General features: G+C 39.4%; 1 protein-coding gene across 1 annotated transcript in view; it reads left to right on the top strand.

Moving 5' to 3' along the window:
* Positions 1-18239, top strand: part of LOC121740506 — a 56582-nt gene that overhangs the window by 27307 nt on the left and 11036 nt on the right. The window contains exons 12-14 of the mRNA XM_042133222.1: positions 7762-7871; positions 15858-15943; positions 16388-16526. Of these exons, the coding sequence (XP_041989156.1) occupies positions 7762-7871; positions 15858-15943; positions 16388-16526 (335 nt within the window). The remainder of the gene's footprint in view (positions 1-7761; positions 7872-15857; positions 15944-16387; positions 16527-18239) is intronic.

Genomic DNA, 18239 nt, shown 5'->3' with positions numbered 1-18239 from the left:
TTTCACATTCTGTTTATGAATAAGCCTTCGAGAATATTAGCCTCCAATCATGTAATCCACACTTTGTAAAACATCAGAGGACTGACTAGGAGCACCGTACTTTTATTGGTGATGTAACTCAGAATCGAGCCCGCATCGCTCTGCTTATCGGCCTATTGTAATTTGTAGTAAGACCTTTACTTGAAATACAATAATGGCACCATTTCAAGGTAAAAGGAAGCCGTTAGGTGTGAACAGTTTATGAGGCCGTAACTCGTAAAATTATAAATATAAAATGCCAAAACAAAAACTTTTGTATGACTTCAAGGACGTACTTTGAAAATTACTGACCTGAATATTCAAAAATATTAACAAAGTGTGTCACAAAGTCATTGTTTGGCACTGCTTTTCGGGGTGTTTACTTAATTGTATTTTCAAAATATTACAATTTTGAATTTAAGGCGAAATGATACATGATACATCTTTTTCTTGATGGGCTAGTTTATCGATAGACTATCAATAAACTGTAGTCTACCTTTCTATTGATTTCGATACTTCATGGCTGGCGTGCTTCAGCTAAGATAAATGAGTTAGCTAAAAGATGATATTACCGCAAGTCGTAACTCCAGTTTGTCACCACTATCACTCGTCTATCACATAATGGTTACCTAAGGGATTGTCTCAAGGGTCACCGAAATTGGCGAGCACATACTTGTAAAAGTGTTAAATGTGTCACGATCGAGTAAACTGACTCACGGTCAGGGCTGCGCGGAGGCATTGCGCAAGCCGGTGAAGGTTCTTGCCCAACGCCATTGTGTTCGAGTGGTGCAGATATTACACAGGGGGAGCGTGAGTTCCTGACTCCTGTAGACCGTTTATGCTTTATATGTATAGTTACTGGTTAAAATGTATGGGAGCTGAAAAAAAATCTGACGGAATCTCAAGCTTATTCCTCTAAGTATTAAGGATTTTGGCGTTACGCCAGAGAGAATCGCAGTAGGAAGCTTAGTTGAGCTCCTTCTAGTTGACGTTATACTTTGAAATTACGACAACCTGAAGAATTCTCAATAGGAATATGCTCACTGTTCAAGCGCACTTGCACTGAAAAATTAGATACCAAATAAAGTTACATGAACAACTCTAGAAATGTCTTAAAACCATTTCGTGATGAATGTCATAAGCATATTGCAGAAGTACTCGGGGAAATGAAGCCATAAACTAGCGTAATGCTTTAATCACCGCCTATTAGTTTTATGAAACTATGCCTTCGCCTTCTTCGACGAGACCTACCGTAATTAGTACGCTTCTAATATTTTAAGGATCGTGAATCGTAATGGAGAATCTTTTAATGAAACTAATAATGTGCTAAGAAAGAAACTAAGACCCAGTCTCGTCTCAGAAGACAAAAAGCTTTTGTGGTCTCTTTTCAGCAGGTGAATCCGTACTATCCATACTAATATTACAAATGCGAAAGTGTTTCTGTCTGTCTTTCGGTCTGTCTTCACGCTCAAACCGCTGAACCGATTCTGCTATAATTTGGCATGGAGATGCCGGGAAAGGACATAGCATACTTTTAATCCCGGAAAAATGGACGGTTCCCGCGCGATAAACGAAATTTTGGCGCAACGGAGTTGCGGGCATCATCTAGTGATTATAAGATGTCTTAACTTTTATCTTGCCATTTGATATCACAGAGCAATTAATGAGTAATATTAGCGTATTTCGCAACCCTTCCCACCAGTAAAGTACAGTAATTACTCAGACAATAATTACTTTCGCAAGTTGGGTTGCGAGTTGCGACTTACGGATTCGAACCTACACACACCTACATGCGGGCGCCGCGACACACCCAAGGCTGTTGTGTCTTCTGCATTGTGATTCAATTTTCTGATTGAAGTTTCACAACGAAAAGAGGTTGTGTTCCTTTTGATGATAATTGATACCGCTGATAGACGAAGTAGGGAAGATTACGCAAATTCCGAGAAGATGACGCTATTAGCACGTACAGTGAATAGCGTATAGACCTACCAAAATCTGATATAATATGTTGCACACGTCATATCAGTATATTGACATATAAAACTTTGTCCGTCGAACAAAGTTTTTGGTTGCTCTGGTGCTGCGTCTAGCCACAGAATACATTATTAGAAGTCTAGCGTCAAAACTTAAAAAATATACTTACTAATTAGAAAATCCTGCAATTAATGCAGGATGTTTCATAAAATCTTTACCAGATTTTGAAATGTTTGGTTCATTGTTAAGTTTTAGCTACCAAAACTAGGCTTTTTAAGTTTTAATGCAAAAGCCACCTGTTACTAGTCGAAGTGAGAGGTCCGCAGATGCTTTGAAGGTATTCAAGGTTGTAATTTCTTTCGCACGTCATAATCCTACCGCACAGTTGAAAATACTACCAGATCTACGTAAACCAGATAATAACGCCAAGAATTATTCTGAATTCCGTCTTTCATCGACGATGTAGCCCCTAGTATCGCGTCTTAGGCCGGTATAAATAGTCAGTACTCAAGATGCATCTCGGTCTCAAGACACGGTTCAGGCTCTGTGATTGGTTGGCTGTCAAAATTTGGACCAATCATAGAGCCGAACCGCGTCTTGAGACCGAGATGCATCTTGAGTACTGACTATTTATACCGGCCTTATAGCAGCGTTATCTCTATTTTTCTTTACGTTTCATCAAAGCTACATTAAAGTTGCATGTAGCGACTAGCGACTATCAAGAATCAAGAGCCTTCCCTCTCTACGTGCCGCCTCTATCACAAAAGTATAGTCATCACGCAAAGTAACAAAGGACTAAACATGCCTCTGAATTCTGATACATCCTTTGTAGGATAATGATGCGCGTTGCTGCGATTCTGATCCCTATGCCTTTGAATAAATACTAGAAATGGCTATTGGAATCGCAATCTTATTTTATACACAATAAAGTTGAATTTAAGTTTGCCTAGGTCGTGATGCTTGTGAGACTTGAGATTTTTGGACAGACATAACTTTAGCCGGATACAGATGATGATGATAATGAGTATCCGAATTCCGACATAATCACAACTTTGCGTGCTGGAACTGCTATGTTTTCAATACATAATGCTCATAAAGTATACATGGTACATAAAAGGGGCAAAATAGACGCAATATGACCCATATTGGCTTGACCACACTCCAGGGTCAATAGTCAGGTACAGACCCTCTTGGTTCGGAGTTCGGACATACCTGGGCTATCTGTGTCATGACTCATAAGAAACAATTCTTTTTTCGCATTCGAGTACGTCACACCTAGATCCATGCAGGAAATTCGCCAACCTTCGTATTGTTCCAAGAGCCTTCCTCTTGCCGTCTCACCTTATAGTAGGGGAGGTCGCGCTCATTTTAAAAAGTAATTTCATACCGAGTGAAAATCGTAACAATAATACTATTCTATTAATACATAAGAGTTTTGATCGTCAGCTACTCCAGTATGGGTGGAATAAAAATTGAGAGTATCTCAAAGTTGTTGTTGGGAATTGTATTGAATTGACATTAAAAAGATCCCAATTCGCACCCAATAAAGCTTCATATCTAGATTATACACGTTCAGGTTCGGTAGGTGTTATTTTAGTTTTAGTATATAACAACAGATGGCGCTTTTAAAGTAAAATGTATATAATTCTTCTTCACAAATATTGACTATCGAATTAATTACCTACTTAAAATTGCTATGTGGGACAATTTAATGGTTAATTCAAACGAAAATCGCCGTCAGCTGAATATTTGCAGGTGGAAATGTCGTCTACGCGACGCCCTAGGATACATTGAGCGGGAAATAGGGCTATATTGGTTATAACTTATATCGCTGGCTGACGGGCTTTCCACCCGCATATTAACGACTGACGGTGGTCTTTATTATAAAAAAGGTATCAACATTCACCTGTATAAATTTTGTACGGTATGAAATGACTTTATATTTTAACTTTTTTAACATAGTTCAGTAACGCGACTGACGTTAAATGCCCCGTCTGCGATACGGCTGACGGTGCATTTTTGGTTAAGAATGACCTCAATAATCATCCATAAAATTTTCATTCGGTGTAAAATCACTTTTCGCAATTATTTTTTTTACAACTTTGAAATACTCTCAGTTAACATTCCACCACGGGTGCGGCGACTGACGCTGATTATGTTGATTGATAAATATTAAGCTACCGCTGGACAAAAATTTGGTCGGTATGAAATGACTTAGCAAACGATGGCACTACCTCCCCTACTATTACTTAAGCGGGGAATGGGCATTGTCCAAAAAAAATCACATGTACTTTTTATATTTTTTTTCGTTAAAATAGGGTATTTTAAGAATATAAATTAAATAATTTTGAAATTCATTGGCTAGTTTTTTCTCAATAAATTTTTAAAGTTTCGCTCTGACGTCATCATCGGCCGCCAATTGACCTCTGCATATGTTTTAAATTTCCTTTCAATCTTATTTTTAATGGCTGTTTCGTCAAATGCAAGTTCTCATTATGTGAAAGCTGATACGAGAAGCTTAAAAAAAGTTCGAAACGTAATGTTCGTCGAATTTATTGCTAATTTAACGCCATTGAAGGTCAAACAAAGGTTAAACGTATTTGTTCAAAAATATAAGTAACTAATGGGTATTTTTTTCGTTTATATACAGAAAAACGATCACTGACCTTATTCCTCGAAATGTTTTTGTAATGAGCAAAATTAAAAAAAAAATGGACAATACCCATTGACTACCGGGCCGCCCGCTACGGGCCGCCCGCTACGGGCCGCCCGTCACGGGCAGGTCTGTCGCATGTCTGCTCGTCAATTCCTAGGTACGGGCACAGACATGCCCGTTGGCCCGTGCCCGCAGCCTGCCCGTGCCCGCAGCCTGCCCGCGAGATCGCATTTTTCCCGCGCGGGCACGGGCAAGTCTGTACATGAATGGTCGCGACGGGCAGCCCGTCGTCATTCGCGCCTTGGAGAGCGACTGGAGTGCACTTAAAATATTATTTTAAAACATATTATTGTAAACAATACAAACACTAAACTTAGGAATGAAGGCACAAAACAATTTTGACATTCGTTTATTTCCATTTACCAGTCGTATCCTTGTTTGTAGAAAGTTAAAAGCAAGGATTACATGAACACCGATCTACGTAATGCCGCTAATACAGCGAACTTATTGAAAAATCCAAAGAAATCAATGTCGATGCTGATCTATCATTTGCTACAAAGAAGATTGAGTCCATGAGTCCACGAACGAGCTGCAGCCCTCTATCTATTCGAATGACTTGCCTGTTCTGTGTGTGTTCAATAGGGGCAAGCGCCAGACTTGTGTCAGACCTGGCAGCCCGCAGCCCGGTAGTGAATTCCCCGCTTTAACCACTCCCAAGTCCCAGCAGACCGAAGCGAGCCCAGACGCTCGGAAAATCCCACGAGTTTTCCATCGCACGTGCAACAATGTTCTTATCTTGTTCTTACATCATAAAACCTCGCCGAGTGACAAGGATGGCGTGCATTTGTTGTTTTGATTTTGCGGCGTATACGATAAGTTGGAATGTCGACTCTACGGCGACGCAATAAAGTTAATTTCCGATTGCTTTACGAAATGCTTCGAAGGCGGACTTGCGGCTACGGATTTAAATTTGGAACGCTTTGCCAGCACATTTTGCTTTTTATTTGGATTAATGTAGCTGAATTCGTAATTTCCTAAGATTAATTATTAATGCAAGTATACGTACTACATTGTTAAGGGATTTTCATTATGACTACTTACTAAAAGAATTAAATACTTGGTGCTGGGTATGAAGTATTAAGAACTATGCAAAAGAAAACAATCTACCAAGTACCAATCTTTATTTTTCAAATGAAAATATTATGTACATTGCACGTACAACCTAAATTCATTCGACTTCCCTACGAATTGCTATAAAGCGGAGTTTAAAACGTTTTTAAGGCCCATAATCGCTAGAACGTCACCAACGTACCCCAAAGAGGGGTTCATTGACCGGGCCCTTGCGCGCTCGAGTCGTTGGGGTGGGTTTTTTCGGCGGTTTTTTGTGGCTCCACCATGAGACTGGCTCGGAGTGAATAGCCTACGTCGAAAGAATGTAAAGAGAAAAAGTATCGCATGACTTTGAGTTTCACATTTTCTAATATGTAATAATATCGTGGACTGTGCACTGTATGGGTTTAGATTGTTCTGAGATTATACATATTTTTCTATTGTTCTAAAATTGAATTGTTAATGAGAAACTAGTAACATACAAGCCGAGCATCACAAAATCTTTTCATTCCAAACCGCACACCGCATCCTTCGTTTTATTTTTCAACCGACTTCCTAAACACGGATATTCGTGTCAATGTTTTCGCGGTTTAGCTTCCTAGAGCAAGGTTTAGGACCTGAAATCTAGGCCTATTTCACTGAATGTAAGGAGCATTGCCTTTATAAGAACTCGTCAAATAATATTTTTGACTGCGAAGAAACATCTATCGTTTTCATGTGGGTTTTTATTCACCGGCGGTCAATGAGCTGGAATGGAACTGGGACCCCGGCGGAATATGCAAACCCAATCGCGAGCTGATATAAAAGTGTAGTCGGTTCGATGTCCGCTTTCTCCGCGCTCGCTTTCGTCCGCGCCGGTTTACTCTCACCAGCACCGCCAGTCCGCCAGCAGGTTCAGTTCCCGGGTCGAGAAAATGACGATCAGATAGCCAGTTAACGTGACGGAACTATTGATGTTATGAAGATGCCTAATTGGAGTTTATGGCTAGGCGAAAGCTATAACTAACAAGGAGTTAGATATCATAGAATAGACTTGAAATCGAGAAATCTGCCATACAACTTGAAAACATTAATGGGAAGTGGTGTGGTTAATAATTGTGGTTGACTAATAAAGCTTTACTTGCTCATAAAGCTAGAGAATTTGAATCTTTCAAAACAGTAGCAGACTGTGAGTGAAGATGTATCTTATATTTTCTTTTTAAAATACTATTTATTAATTGGTCTAAACAACGAGTTCAATTGCAACACATCGAAACTCGAAATCAGTGCATACCCAAAGAATTTAGTCTGTCGTTGTTGAGTAGTCACCCATTACCCATACATTCCTGACAGACACATAAAACCTACTTGATACTTCGTACGATCGTTGCGGTCGTGTTTCCCAGTAATGTCCGAGTAAATAAGGGCTCCTCCGCGCTGTGTACTGAGCTGATAACGCCCGATAAGAGGTGGTGAGCCTCGGCACACTTCGCCGATAACAGGTTACAGCGTCATGTAAATGTGGGACAGAAACGCCCGAGTTTAGCGGAAAAGTCAAAAGACGAGTTTGACGGCCAGAGTAAGTGTATGGTTATGGGTTAAGTAGGCGTCATATGCGAGGTTTAAGGTAGATGCTATGTTAAAATACCAAGTAAATGTCGATCCAAACGGTTTCTGCCTATCTTATCTGTGACGAAATCTATATTTCGTTCGTGCTTTGACTTTTTGAACGAAGGAAACTAAACATCGTCCGGAATATTATGTCTTTTAGTACGTTAGATAATTCATAATTCATAACATGTTACATAACTCATGTCGATTTTGCTGGTCTACATATTTTGATCAGCTTTAAATCATCACAATGTCTTTACTTCATATTATACACTCTATAATCAATTACTATATTTTATACCATCTTATCTAAGTTATTTAGACATCCCAGATACCTTCTACTTAGTATCTACTACGGCCTACAATCTACATCTTCAACGACATCCGCCTTAATCGGTACATCTCTGTTCCAGTGATGGCAGCAGCGCCGGCAGCCCGAAGGAGGCGTGCGTGGCGCAGTCCCCGCCGCCGGTGCCGGCCAAGCGCCACCCCCACCACCACGACCAGAGGAGGCTCAGCGTTGGTATGTATTGCCTGACAATATTCTAGATTTTCGGGTCCTTGATGAATGCCAGCTGCTGGGAAGGCGTCGGCAAAAAATACCGCAAAAACTCAGGCCGCAGCTTAAGCTGCTTACTTACACAGCTCTGGCGTAAACGCAAGACTTATAACATAGGTCTGAATAGACTGTACAGTGTGTGTGTGTGTGTGTGTGTGTGTGTGTGTGTAGACATGTGACAACTTTTACTATTAAAATGGTCTTTGTAGTACCTATGAGTAGTACGAGTAGGTCTGATATTCCGTAAAGGCATTTTGGGTCAAAAAGTATGTTACGCCAAAACAAGTTTTGTTTCTATCAAATTCTCCAGAACACGGTATACCGCAGGTTCGCTGGGCATTTGAGTAAAAGCTATGTTTTCATTATGCAAGGAGCCAAGAGTACTAAGTAGATTCAGGTGTTACAAGTGCGGTAGTTTGGCTTACGTACAAGTTATACGCAACTTTAGTTGCCAGCCAAGTACAATTGGAAGTACTTGCATAATGGAAACGCAGCCTTTGTCGTGCTGCTTCTCATTGGACTAGTTTGTTGGTGACAATAACATGTTATTATGTGTTAAAATTTTCCGTTAGATAAGGAATTCATCAAGTTGGGATTTAGAGAATCGCACATATTAGTCTTGAATTGCCCATAAATAAATTGTACATACCGTAGAGTGTAGACTGGACAGCTTTTTTTATAAAATAAGGGGCCAAACGAGCAAACGGGTCACTTGATGGAAAGCAACTACCGTCGCCCGTAATGGTGTCAATCTTGGGTATCTGGGTATCTGTTAATCTTGGACTTTAGAAGTATCTACCATATTATTTTAATTAAATTCTAAAGCCCGGGTCACTGATCAGATCCTAGGTGATTATTTAACTGGGATGAGGCTAATGATTATGAAATTTACGTGAGCTAAGGAGAATTTTGGTTATCCAGTCTCTTAAAATATTATATGACTTTCTCCATAATTGGTACGATAAGTATAACGGGCCCTGGGCTCTTGACGTAGATGTGAAATTTATAGATGCACCCATATTATAATGCCATTATGCCACCACCCACCACATCCATAAGTCGCCACGCGCTGTTTAATTCAAAACTTGTTCTATTCTTGATATTAATAATTGAGTATTTTTGTGGTTTCTTTGCGACTGTAATGAAATTGGTTGAGCGGTTATATTAAAAATATTTTCGGTTTCGTACCATAATAATTATTATGATCATCTTTATTGAAATATTATGTTATCGCTTTTCTTAAAATATAAGCTTAAATATAATATTAAGTGATAAACTTATCAAACCGATGCGATCCACAGTGCAAGAATTTTATGATACGAAAATGTATTTTATTCTGGAACTTAGAATGCCAAAAAAATAAAAATATCATTTTCACATAATATCAAAATGTAAGATCTATGTCTATTTTTTAAACTAAAGTTCCAAGTTGGAACCGAGCGACACGCGACAACTGCAGACGACGTGTTGTCGCGACACTACTGGTTTCTATGAAATACCCTCCGCAGCCTAGCGACACGATGCTTGCGACACTTATTCATAGAAATACATAGAAACCAGTAGTGTCGCGACGACACGTCGTCTGCTGCCGCTTCATGTAGCCGGCTTCCAACTTGTACATTTAACTTTAGGTAGTAATACCTCGATCGTGGGAATCGCAGACACAATAGATTTTCAATTGTTATGCGACACGGGAATTGGGTGCCGCTTGGGGATTGATGGGTTAATGCGAAGCCCACAGGTCACAATCGTACTTTAACGTTATGGCGGTATTTCTACCGCTAGCGTACTTCTCGTAAAAATGTTTTGCATCATAACGTTGCCGCGTTGGTTGCCATCAAGCCGGTTGCGTGATGAATCTAGATGTCTTACATCGAGGGCGCTGGGCGGCTGGTCACTTTCCCGCGGGGTTGCGTAACCCGCGAAGTGGGCCGCGCTGATACACTATGGTAATTGCCCTGGTCACCTCGGGGGAAGTTGAGGACCTCTCTCTTTTTTTGTGTTACCAGAATCTACAGTGGCAACTAACTAAGAAAACCAGGTCCACTGTAGTTCCTATGTCTCCTCTACTTTTTCTAATTATTTCGTTGTGGGTCACAAATCCTGCAGATTATTATGTCTTCCCCCCCCTGAGATGCTTTGGTCTGGAGTTCTAGGAACTCTCTTGTGTGTGACGTGGGTACTCCAAGAGAAGAAGTTTTCGGCTACTATGTTGAGAGAATATTGAATACTGTTGAGATCTCAATATTTTATGGGCAATCCTTCTATGTAAGTAAATCTTTTTACAAATATCCAGGGTCCTTTGTAGTATGCTGTATAAATTCGCGTTAAAAAGTTAGTGAATCAACAACGTAAATGGTTTATGCTTAGGCCGTGAACTCAATTGGTGCTGAGTGCGGACTGCGGAGTGCAGACGCGTCATCAGCGAAATTTCAAAATCGACTTCATCAGCGATTGGTCGATTTTGAAATTCTCTTACGTTTTACGTTACTTCCACCACTACACTTCATCCACTCATGTCTTGAGGGCTACTGACCCAAAAAATCAAACATTGTCCTTCTCTCTTCACACTCACGCCCGTCTTCCATATGCCAGGTGAATAAGGACGACGTGGAATCATCGCCAAGTTAGTTTCATCGGCCAAGTGCGAGTTGGACTCGCGCACGAAGTGTTCCGTACTACAGTAGAGCAAAGATAGGCTAAAAATTGTGTTTTTTGTATGGGAGCTCCCCTTAATTATTTCATTTATTTGAATTTTATTACAAATAAAACTGAGTAGGTATTTCTTGAATATTTCAAGTGCCTACGTATAACCGTTATTGATATTGAGAAAAAATAGCAAAAAAATCAAGATTGTTGTATGGGAGCCCCCCTTAAATATTTAATTTATTTTGTTTTTAGTATAAATTGTTGTTATAGCGGCAATAGATATTATGTATCTATAATGTAACACAATCTGTGAAAAATTCAGAAGTCTAGCTATATCGGTTCTTGGGTTACGGCCTGGAGACAGACAGACATACAGACGGACGGACAGACGGACAGACATCGAAGTCTCAGTAATAGGGTCCTGTTTTTACCCTTAGCAAAATCCGTTGAGTGGTTTGGGCATAAGGAGGTAACAGACAGACAGACGCACTTTCGCGTTAATAATATTAATATGGAAATTAGAATATGGATGTAATCTGAAAGGTATCTCAGGTCGATCAGGTAATTGGGAACAGATCAATCGGCCGCCACAATAGTGTCATTGCCACTCAGTGCCGCGACCTCGACACCGCTGGAGTGGCAAAAAACGAACACGCAGCACTCGCCAACCTGAGGGCTGAGGTAGGTTGACGAGTCGCAGCACTCGTCAACCTACCTCAGCCCTCAGGTTGAGGTAGGTTGACAGAGTAGATAGAATGATAGAGTATGCCGACTTAGAACTGATGTTGAAATTTTTAAATTTGACGTATTATGACGAAAATCGTCGCTAGGGTTGTTAACTTGTTACCTACGAATTTACAAATATGACATATTCGATGGACGTGTTCCTCTTTGGTCGTATTGTTGTTTGTGTTTTGGCATATGCGATTAAAATTGTCAGAATCCAATTTTGAAATCTTTATTTTAAATATTTAAGGCGGGGATTAATCTCAATCCAAAACTATAACTTTGCACTAAGATTCATTTTAGCTTAGCATAAAACTGAAGTCACTCAAACGGATTTTCTCTATTTTTCATGTTTTTTTTTAATATCTTTGGAAATAAACATTAAGAAACAAAATTGTTCGGTTAAAGAATTTTTAATATAGATTTACTAACAATTTATTCAAATAAAATGTATAATTATCCTAGTTAACACTTATATTTCGATGAAATAGATTTTTTTCGGAGGTGAGTTCGTAAATTAATTACAGCCAAAGTATTAACTTTTATTAAAATGTTTATGGTTTAAGGTATTTTAAATATTGTGCTTTATACCTCATATTTTTTAAAACTTCGTTATTATATTGGAACTAGGTAAACCGGAAGTCGCGGAATAACAAATTGAGGTTTATCCTCGCCCTAAAAATAAATTATATCAGCCAGCGCGAGGCACATTCCGTTCATAATCCTAGTGAAACCCGACGAATTTGACAGATATTGAAACCTGTCCGTTTCTTTGCAGTCGAACTACTGGTCGCTATGTCTATTGTGGCTGCGTGTTTGTCCATTACGATTTACGTCAGAGTCAGATGTTTACGCCTTTTTAGCTAAATTTATTTAGACTGGTAGGGAAATACTTCGGAAAGTGCATAGGATTTATTTTTGCTGCGGACACATGTACGGGTCCCACGCTTTTACCGTATTTCGAGCAAGGGAGTTCAGGGTGTCATCTAGTCGGTATTCAAATATTATTTGCCTTAGAAAAATAATAATAGACTGGCATTGTAAGTTTAAATGATGTTGACTGACGATCAATATTCTGACGAGTTGTCTAATCCTACGCTCGAATAAAAAACGGATGTTCGCGTAGGTACCACGGTAAGTCACCTCCAAGACACCTATGTAATATTTACTTTACATCACGTTATGAATATCATAGGTACTAACATTTTAATTCGTTAGAAGTGTGTGTTAAAACCATACCAATATTATAAACCCGAAAGTGTGTCTGTCTGTCTGAACCGGTGAACCGATTTTGCTGAGAGATGAGTCTCAAAGTACTTAGACCCGAAAAAAGGTACGGTTCCGCGATAACCGATTTGTGGCGCAAGTCGCAACGAAGTTAGGGCGTCATCTAGTCCAAAATAACGAGGAGGTTCAGGATCAAAATTTTAAGTGACGTCATAGTGACGTCACCGATGTGGTATGCTGTCAGAAAACGCAATCTCTTTGTCTGAAGTCTGAACGTTCGTAGTGACTAGTGACGTAATAACTAAGATTTATTTATTAATCTGTTAGGGGTGCAGTGACACACCAGTAGGGCTAGCATAACAACAGTAGACATGGGAAAGAATCGACATACTGACAGATTTTATCGACAAAATGGCGGATTTCCATTGTCTTGTCGCTTTGTCTTGTCTAACTGTCACTTTGTCTATTCTTCCGTAGAAAGAAACCGTTTCTATGGTGACCATGCTACGCCTGCAGGCATCTTCTGACACCTCAGATTCTTGTCATAAGGTTGTCTCTGCCTTACAAACGATTATTGGGTATAGAATTACAATTGACACTACGTTAGAGGCCCCAGACTACACTACGCTACAATACTATCCGTTCAAAGATGATATTGACGAAATAGGCTTTATTCAGATTCGATAACAACACGTCATCTATATCCATACTAATATTATAAATGCGAAAGTATCTCTGTCTGTCTGTCTGTCTCGCTTTCACGCCAAAACTACTGAACCGATTGCAATGAAATTTTGTACACAGTTATTCTAGAGTCTGAGAAAGGACATTACTACATTTTGATGTGGGAAAATATCTTATTTCCATGAAAATATCGATGAAAATGAATTCGCATTGCGCGTGGCCAGCGCTCATCCCGGGGGTCCTGGGTTCGAGTCCCGCAGGCGGAACAAAAAGTTTTCAATGTTCCTGGGTCTTGGATGTGTATTAAAATAAAATTTCAAAAATATTAAATATTTTTTGTATAATATTATAAAAAATCCAGAAATATATCGATGCAATGAACATTTTAGTTCTAATACGATTCAACAGATGGCGTTTTATTTTTTACTTCATTGTAACATAGAACTAATCATACTTATTAGTTATTATGTTTTTGTTTATAGTTTTTAATACGTTAGAATATTATGTTTAATAATATTATCACTTGGTATAATAATAATCAATCTATCTTATCTTATAGAACTCCTACTGCATTTCTAATATATGTAACAAGTTGACAACAGATGGCGCTCTAAAATAAAGGAGTTCGAGTGTACCGTGTTGGCCTATATTCCATCCAGAAAATATATCAATGCAATCAACATTTTAATTCTAATATATGAAAACAGATGGCGTTTTATTTTTTACTTTATTATTGTAACAGAACTAATCATATCTACTTTACTATATAATATTGTTTTTATTCATAACTAGCTGTTGCCCGCGACTTCGTCCGCGTGGACTTTAGTTTATAGCGCGCGGTGTCAACAAAATTTGTGTCAAATTTAAAAACTTTTTAAAACCCTGGTAAGTGGTACGATTGTAATGAAATTTTGTATACAGATAGTCTAAAGCCTGAGAAAGGACATAGGCTACTTTTTTACTGGAAAAAAGGGATGTAAGGGGGTGAAAATGCGTAAATTTGTTCAATTAAGTTAGTTCCAACAATTCATAATAGATGGCGCCGTGCGTCTTCTACATCGCGCTGACGCTTACTCAAAAGTCTTCCTATAAGACGTGGTATCATCTTACATTTAAGTTTCGATTTTTTTCGATTGTTATATCTATTCTACGGTATTAAATAACTCAGTACTTTATCTGTGCAGTGACGTAACCTTAAATCTATCAATGATAAATAGTTTATAGGTAAAGTTGTGTAATTGGAGGGCTAAATAAGCTTTAAAATTTGGCATAAAATATAAAGTTTAATATAAAAAAATGAAATACTTATTGTGTGCAAATTGCACAGCTGTATCGATTTAAGGGGTACCAGGGTTTTTTTATAAAAGCTTTTGACACCAATTTTTTGACATCGCGCGCTATAAACTGAAGTCCACGCGGACGAAGTCGCGGGCAACAGCTAGTATATTAATACGTGAGCCAAAAACTTTGTATTCCTTTTTACGAAAAATGGGGAAACGTAGGTGAATGAAATTTTGCACACTTATAGTTTATATGGTGAAGGAGTGCATCGAGCTTATATTATTTTGAAATCATGCTTTTATTATACATTTTTTTAACAAATAAAACATTACACACACACACTAGGAAAAATGACAGATTTTTGAGTGACAAGCCTATACATATGAATTATACTCTTTTATTTATGGTTGAAGTCTGTTGACAACAAGGTGACAAATTGAAAATGGATTATAGTTTTTTTTAATGATTCTTAGATACTATTAGACAATGCTTACACGGCCAGTCTGAGATCAGCTGAGTCCCAGAGACAAGAGTTGAAAAAATATGATAAATACATATCTTTTTACAAAATATAGGTAGTACCTTAGATAAATGATTGGTCATTCATCTAAGGGTAGTACCTAATCCTAAGGTCGAATTTCGACCATTGGGCGATCTCTAGTTTAATTGATAATGTATTTGCGCTGTTATAATTTCCCTACAAGTGCCTACAACTATTTTTCGATAATGTAAAAAACACGTAGCTCTGTCAACCGTTTGCTTGCCGCATTGACATTGCCAACTGAATCCGCCATTTTAAGAATTTAAGAAAATGTCGTTGTTATAACCTTTGAAAATAAATTGCCTCTGTAGCGAGTCCCAAAATGATGTCACAATGAATATCTGAGTGCGCTCCATATTTATCTAGTAAAATATTCAGGCATACGCAACACAAGTCATAGTCGTTACCGCGGCGAGGGTAGACTGAAAACACTCAGGGACTCTCATTAATGTTGCACGCCATCTGCTCCGGGCTAATTACTGCTGCTGGGGAATCAATACTTCAAGTGCCTTGTGATGTTTAGGATATACGCAATATGAATAAAATGCCCCCCAAGAGTTGCAAACGATCAGGGCAGTTCTGGCAGATTATTGAATTTCCTCGTTTCCACTTTATGGCAAGCAGCGAGTGGATTCAGCGCCATGGGGTTTGAGTGGGCAGAACCCGCGCCTGGGGAATGTGAATGTCATCACACGCGGAAAGCCCCATGAAGGGTCAGACTTGGGTCAGTTCTCAGAAGTTGAGATTTTAAAAAATCGACGTGCGTATCTCACATGTCACGAATTTTTTCTCACATGCTTCTGTATTCTTGTATTTCTTAACGCTGTTCTCTTTGGTTCCAGAGTTGCGCGTGAGCCCGGGCGGCGCGGCCGGCACGTCCGCCGAGTCGCCGCACCATCATCACCACCCACCACACCATCATCACATGGTGAGAACATTCGTTATGCGGCCCCACGTTGGGCTATGGACACAGACTGCGCAATGGTGGCGCATCGTGGCGTACTCTCTCGTCCATTGGCATCAACGTGTAGAGGCCGTATTAAACATTATAAACCTCCAAGGGAATTAGTTACAGCAGGTCTTCAGCACAAGCACTGCGCTAGGATAAAGTCTACAATCCTGTTAAAAAGTATTTTTTATACACACAATAAGTTCTAATTTATTTATATACATTATTGGCGACAGCATCACAGTAATTGACATTGTGTCTGATCTTCAGAGCTCTATAAATGTAAAACAGCAACTATAAGAAATATAGCTAAACTGGGGCTAGCAACAAAATCAGCATTAATTAATAAATAATTTGTATTCATTATAATAGTATGACCTCTTATTATGCAACACAATTTTTATGTTTTTCAACTTATTTCAGGACACGAACCCCCTGGAGGGTCCCGGGCCGCTGGCGGAGGCGGTGGGCGGCTCCGGGTCGTCCGACGGGGAGCTGGCCAGCAAACCCGGGGACAGCCCCACCAGGAAGCGACGGCGGATCTCCAGGCATTTATCATCAGGTGGGTGGGGAGATAAGGTGGTCAATGGGATGACTTACTTGAGAGTGCTGTTTTAAGCATTTCCATGCTGCCTCTTTAATCCCGCTCTATCTCGCATTTTTTGAGTAGTTACGAGTGGCTGTAATCTTTTTTGTATGTTGTTCACATTCAGTGGGTTTTTGAAATTCATATTTTGCCACACCATATGTATGACACACCATACAAGCACTAAAACAACAGCCGTACCATGTATTATCCTTGTGTCTACTGCTTTTCGATCACGTATTTATTTAGGGTTTTCCTAATAATACTCTGCAATAATTTTCCATGTTATGCATACACATCTTACCCATGATTGTAACGGTTATTATGATCTCACTATTAAGAGTGGGTTGCACCAACTTACTTTAACTACGAGGGGAGGTCCAAAAGTTCGCGGAATGGAGGGGATGGAGTGGGGATAGGGTTGCTCGCTTAGTGTCATACTAATTGAGCACTCATAATTAGTATATATATAAAATCTCAACCCTATAGCGCCATTCGTTTACGAGTACTCGCCTGCTAAACAAGTCAATCCGGAAGCAAACTGCAACTATGGAGAAAATTGAACATCGCGCTGTGATAAAATTCCTTACCAAGCAAGGAAAAAACGTTCAAACCATTTTAAATGAAATAGAAGCCGTTTATGGAGATCAGTGCCCTGGTAAAACAATGGTTTATAAGCGGCATGGACTTTTCAAACATGGTCGAGATTCAATTGAAGACGACCCTCGCTCTAGGCGGCCAGTTGAGGCCACCACATCAGACATCGTCGAAAAAGTCGAAAAACTTGTACTGGAAGACACACGTTTAAAGAAAAAACAATTATCTGCATTTGTTGGAGTATCAGATACAACCATTTTGCGGATCCTGCACGACCACTTGGGCATGACTAAAGTCAGTGCAAGATGGGTGCCGAGAATGCTCACGCCGCTTCAAAAACAGCAGCGCATCGACGCGTCTAAGCACTTTTTGGAGGTGTGTGGAGACAACCCTGTGCAGATTTTGGAGCGGATTGTTACTGGAGATGAAACATGGGCTCATCACTTTGAACCTGAATCAAAACAGGAGTCCATGCAATGGCACAAAAAGGGTTCACCACCTCCCAAGAAATTCAAAGTGTCAGAATCGGCTGGAAAGTTGATGGCCACTATTTTTTGGGATTGTGAGGGAATATTACTGATTGATTATAAAGAAAAAAGTACCACTATAACCGGAGAATACTACGCATTAATATTGGAAAAGTTAAAGGAGGCAATTAAAGAAAAACGTCGTGGAAAATTGGCCAAGGGTGTGTTGCTTTTGCAAGACAACGCGCCGGTTCACAAGAGCCGAGTTGCCATGGCTGCTCTTCACACGCATGGATTCGAACCACTTGTTCACCCACCCTACAGTCCAGACCTGGCCCCTAGCGATTTTTATTTGTTTCCAAATTTAAAAAAAAGAGCTAAGGGGAAGGAAATTTGCCGACGATAACGAAGTGAAGGAGGCAATTTCGGCGCATTTTGAGGCCAAAGACAAAAAATATTTTTTCGATGGTTTAGAAAAATTAATCCATAGATCAAATAAATGTATTACACTTAAGGGTGATTATATTGAAAAGGAAAAATAAATTTATTGTTATATTTTATTAACAACCCTTTCATTCCGCGAACTTTTGGACCTCCCCTCGTATAACTGTAACTAAAACTTAAA

The sequence above is a fragment of the Aricia agestis genome, chromosome 3, assembly GCF_905147365.1.
Source record: "Aricia agestis chromosome 3, ilAriAges1.1, whole genome shotgun sequence".
In the NCBI taxonomy this organism is placed as follows: Eukaryota; Metazoa; Arthropoda; class Insecta; order Lepidoptera; family Lycaenidae; genus Aricia; species Aricia agestis.
Note: the sequence above shows the minus strand (reverse complement) of the source record. Positions and strands in the feature narration are given on the sequence as shown.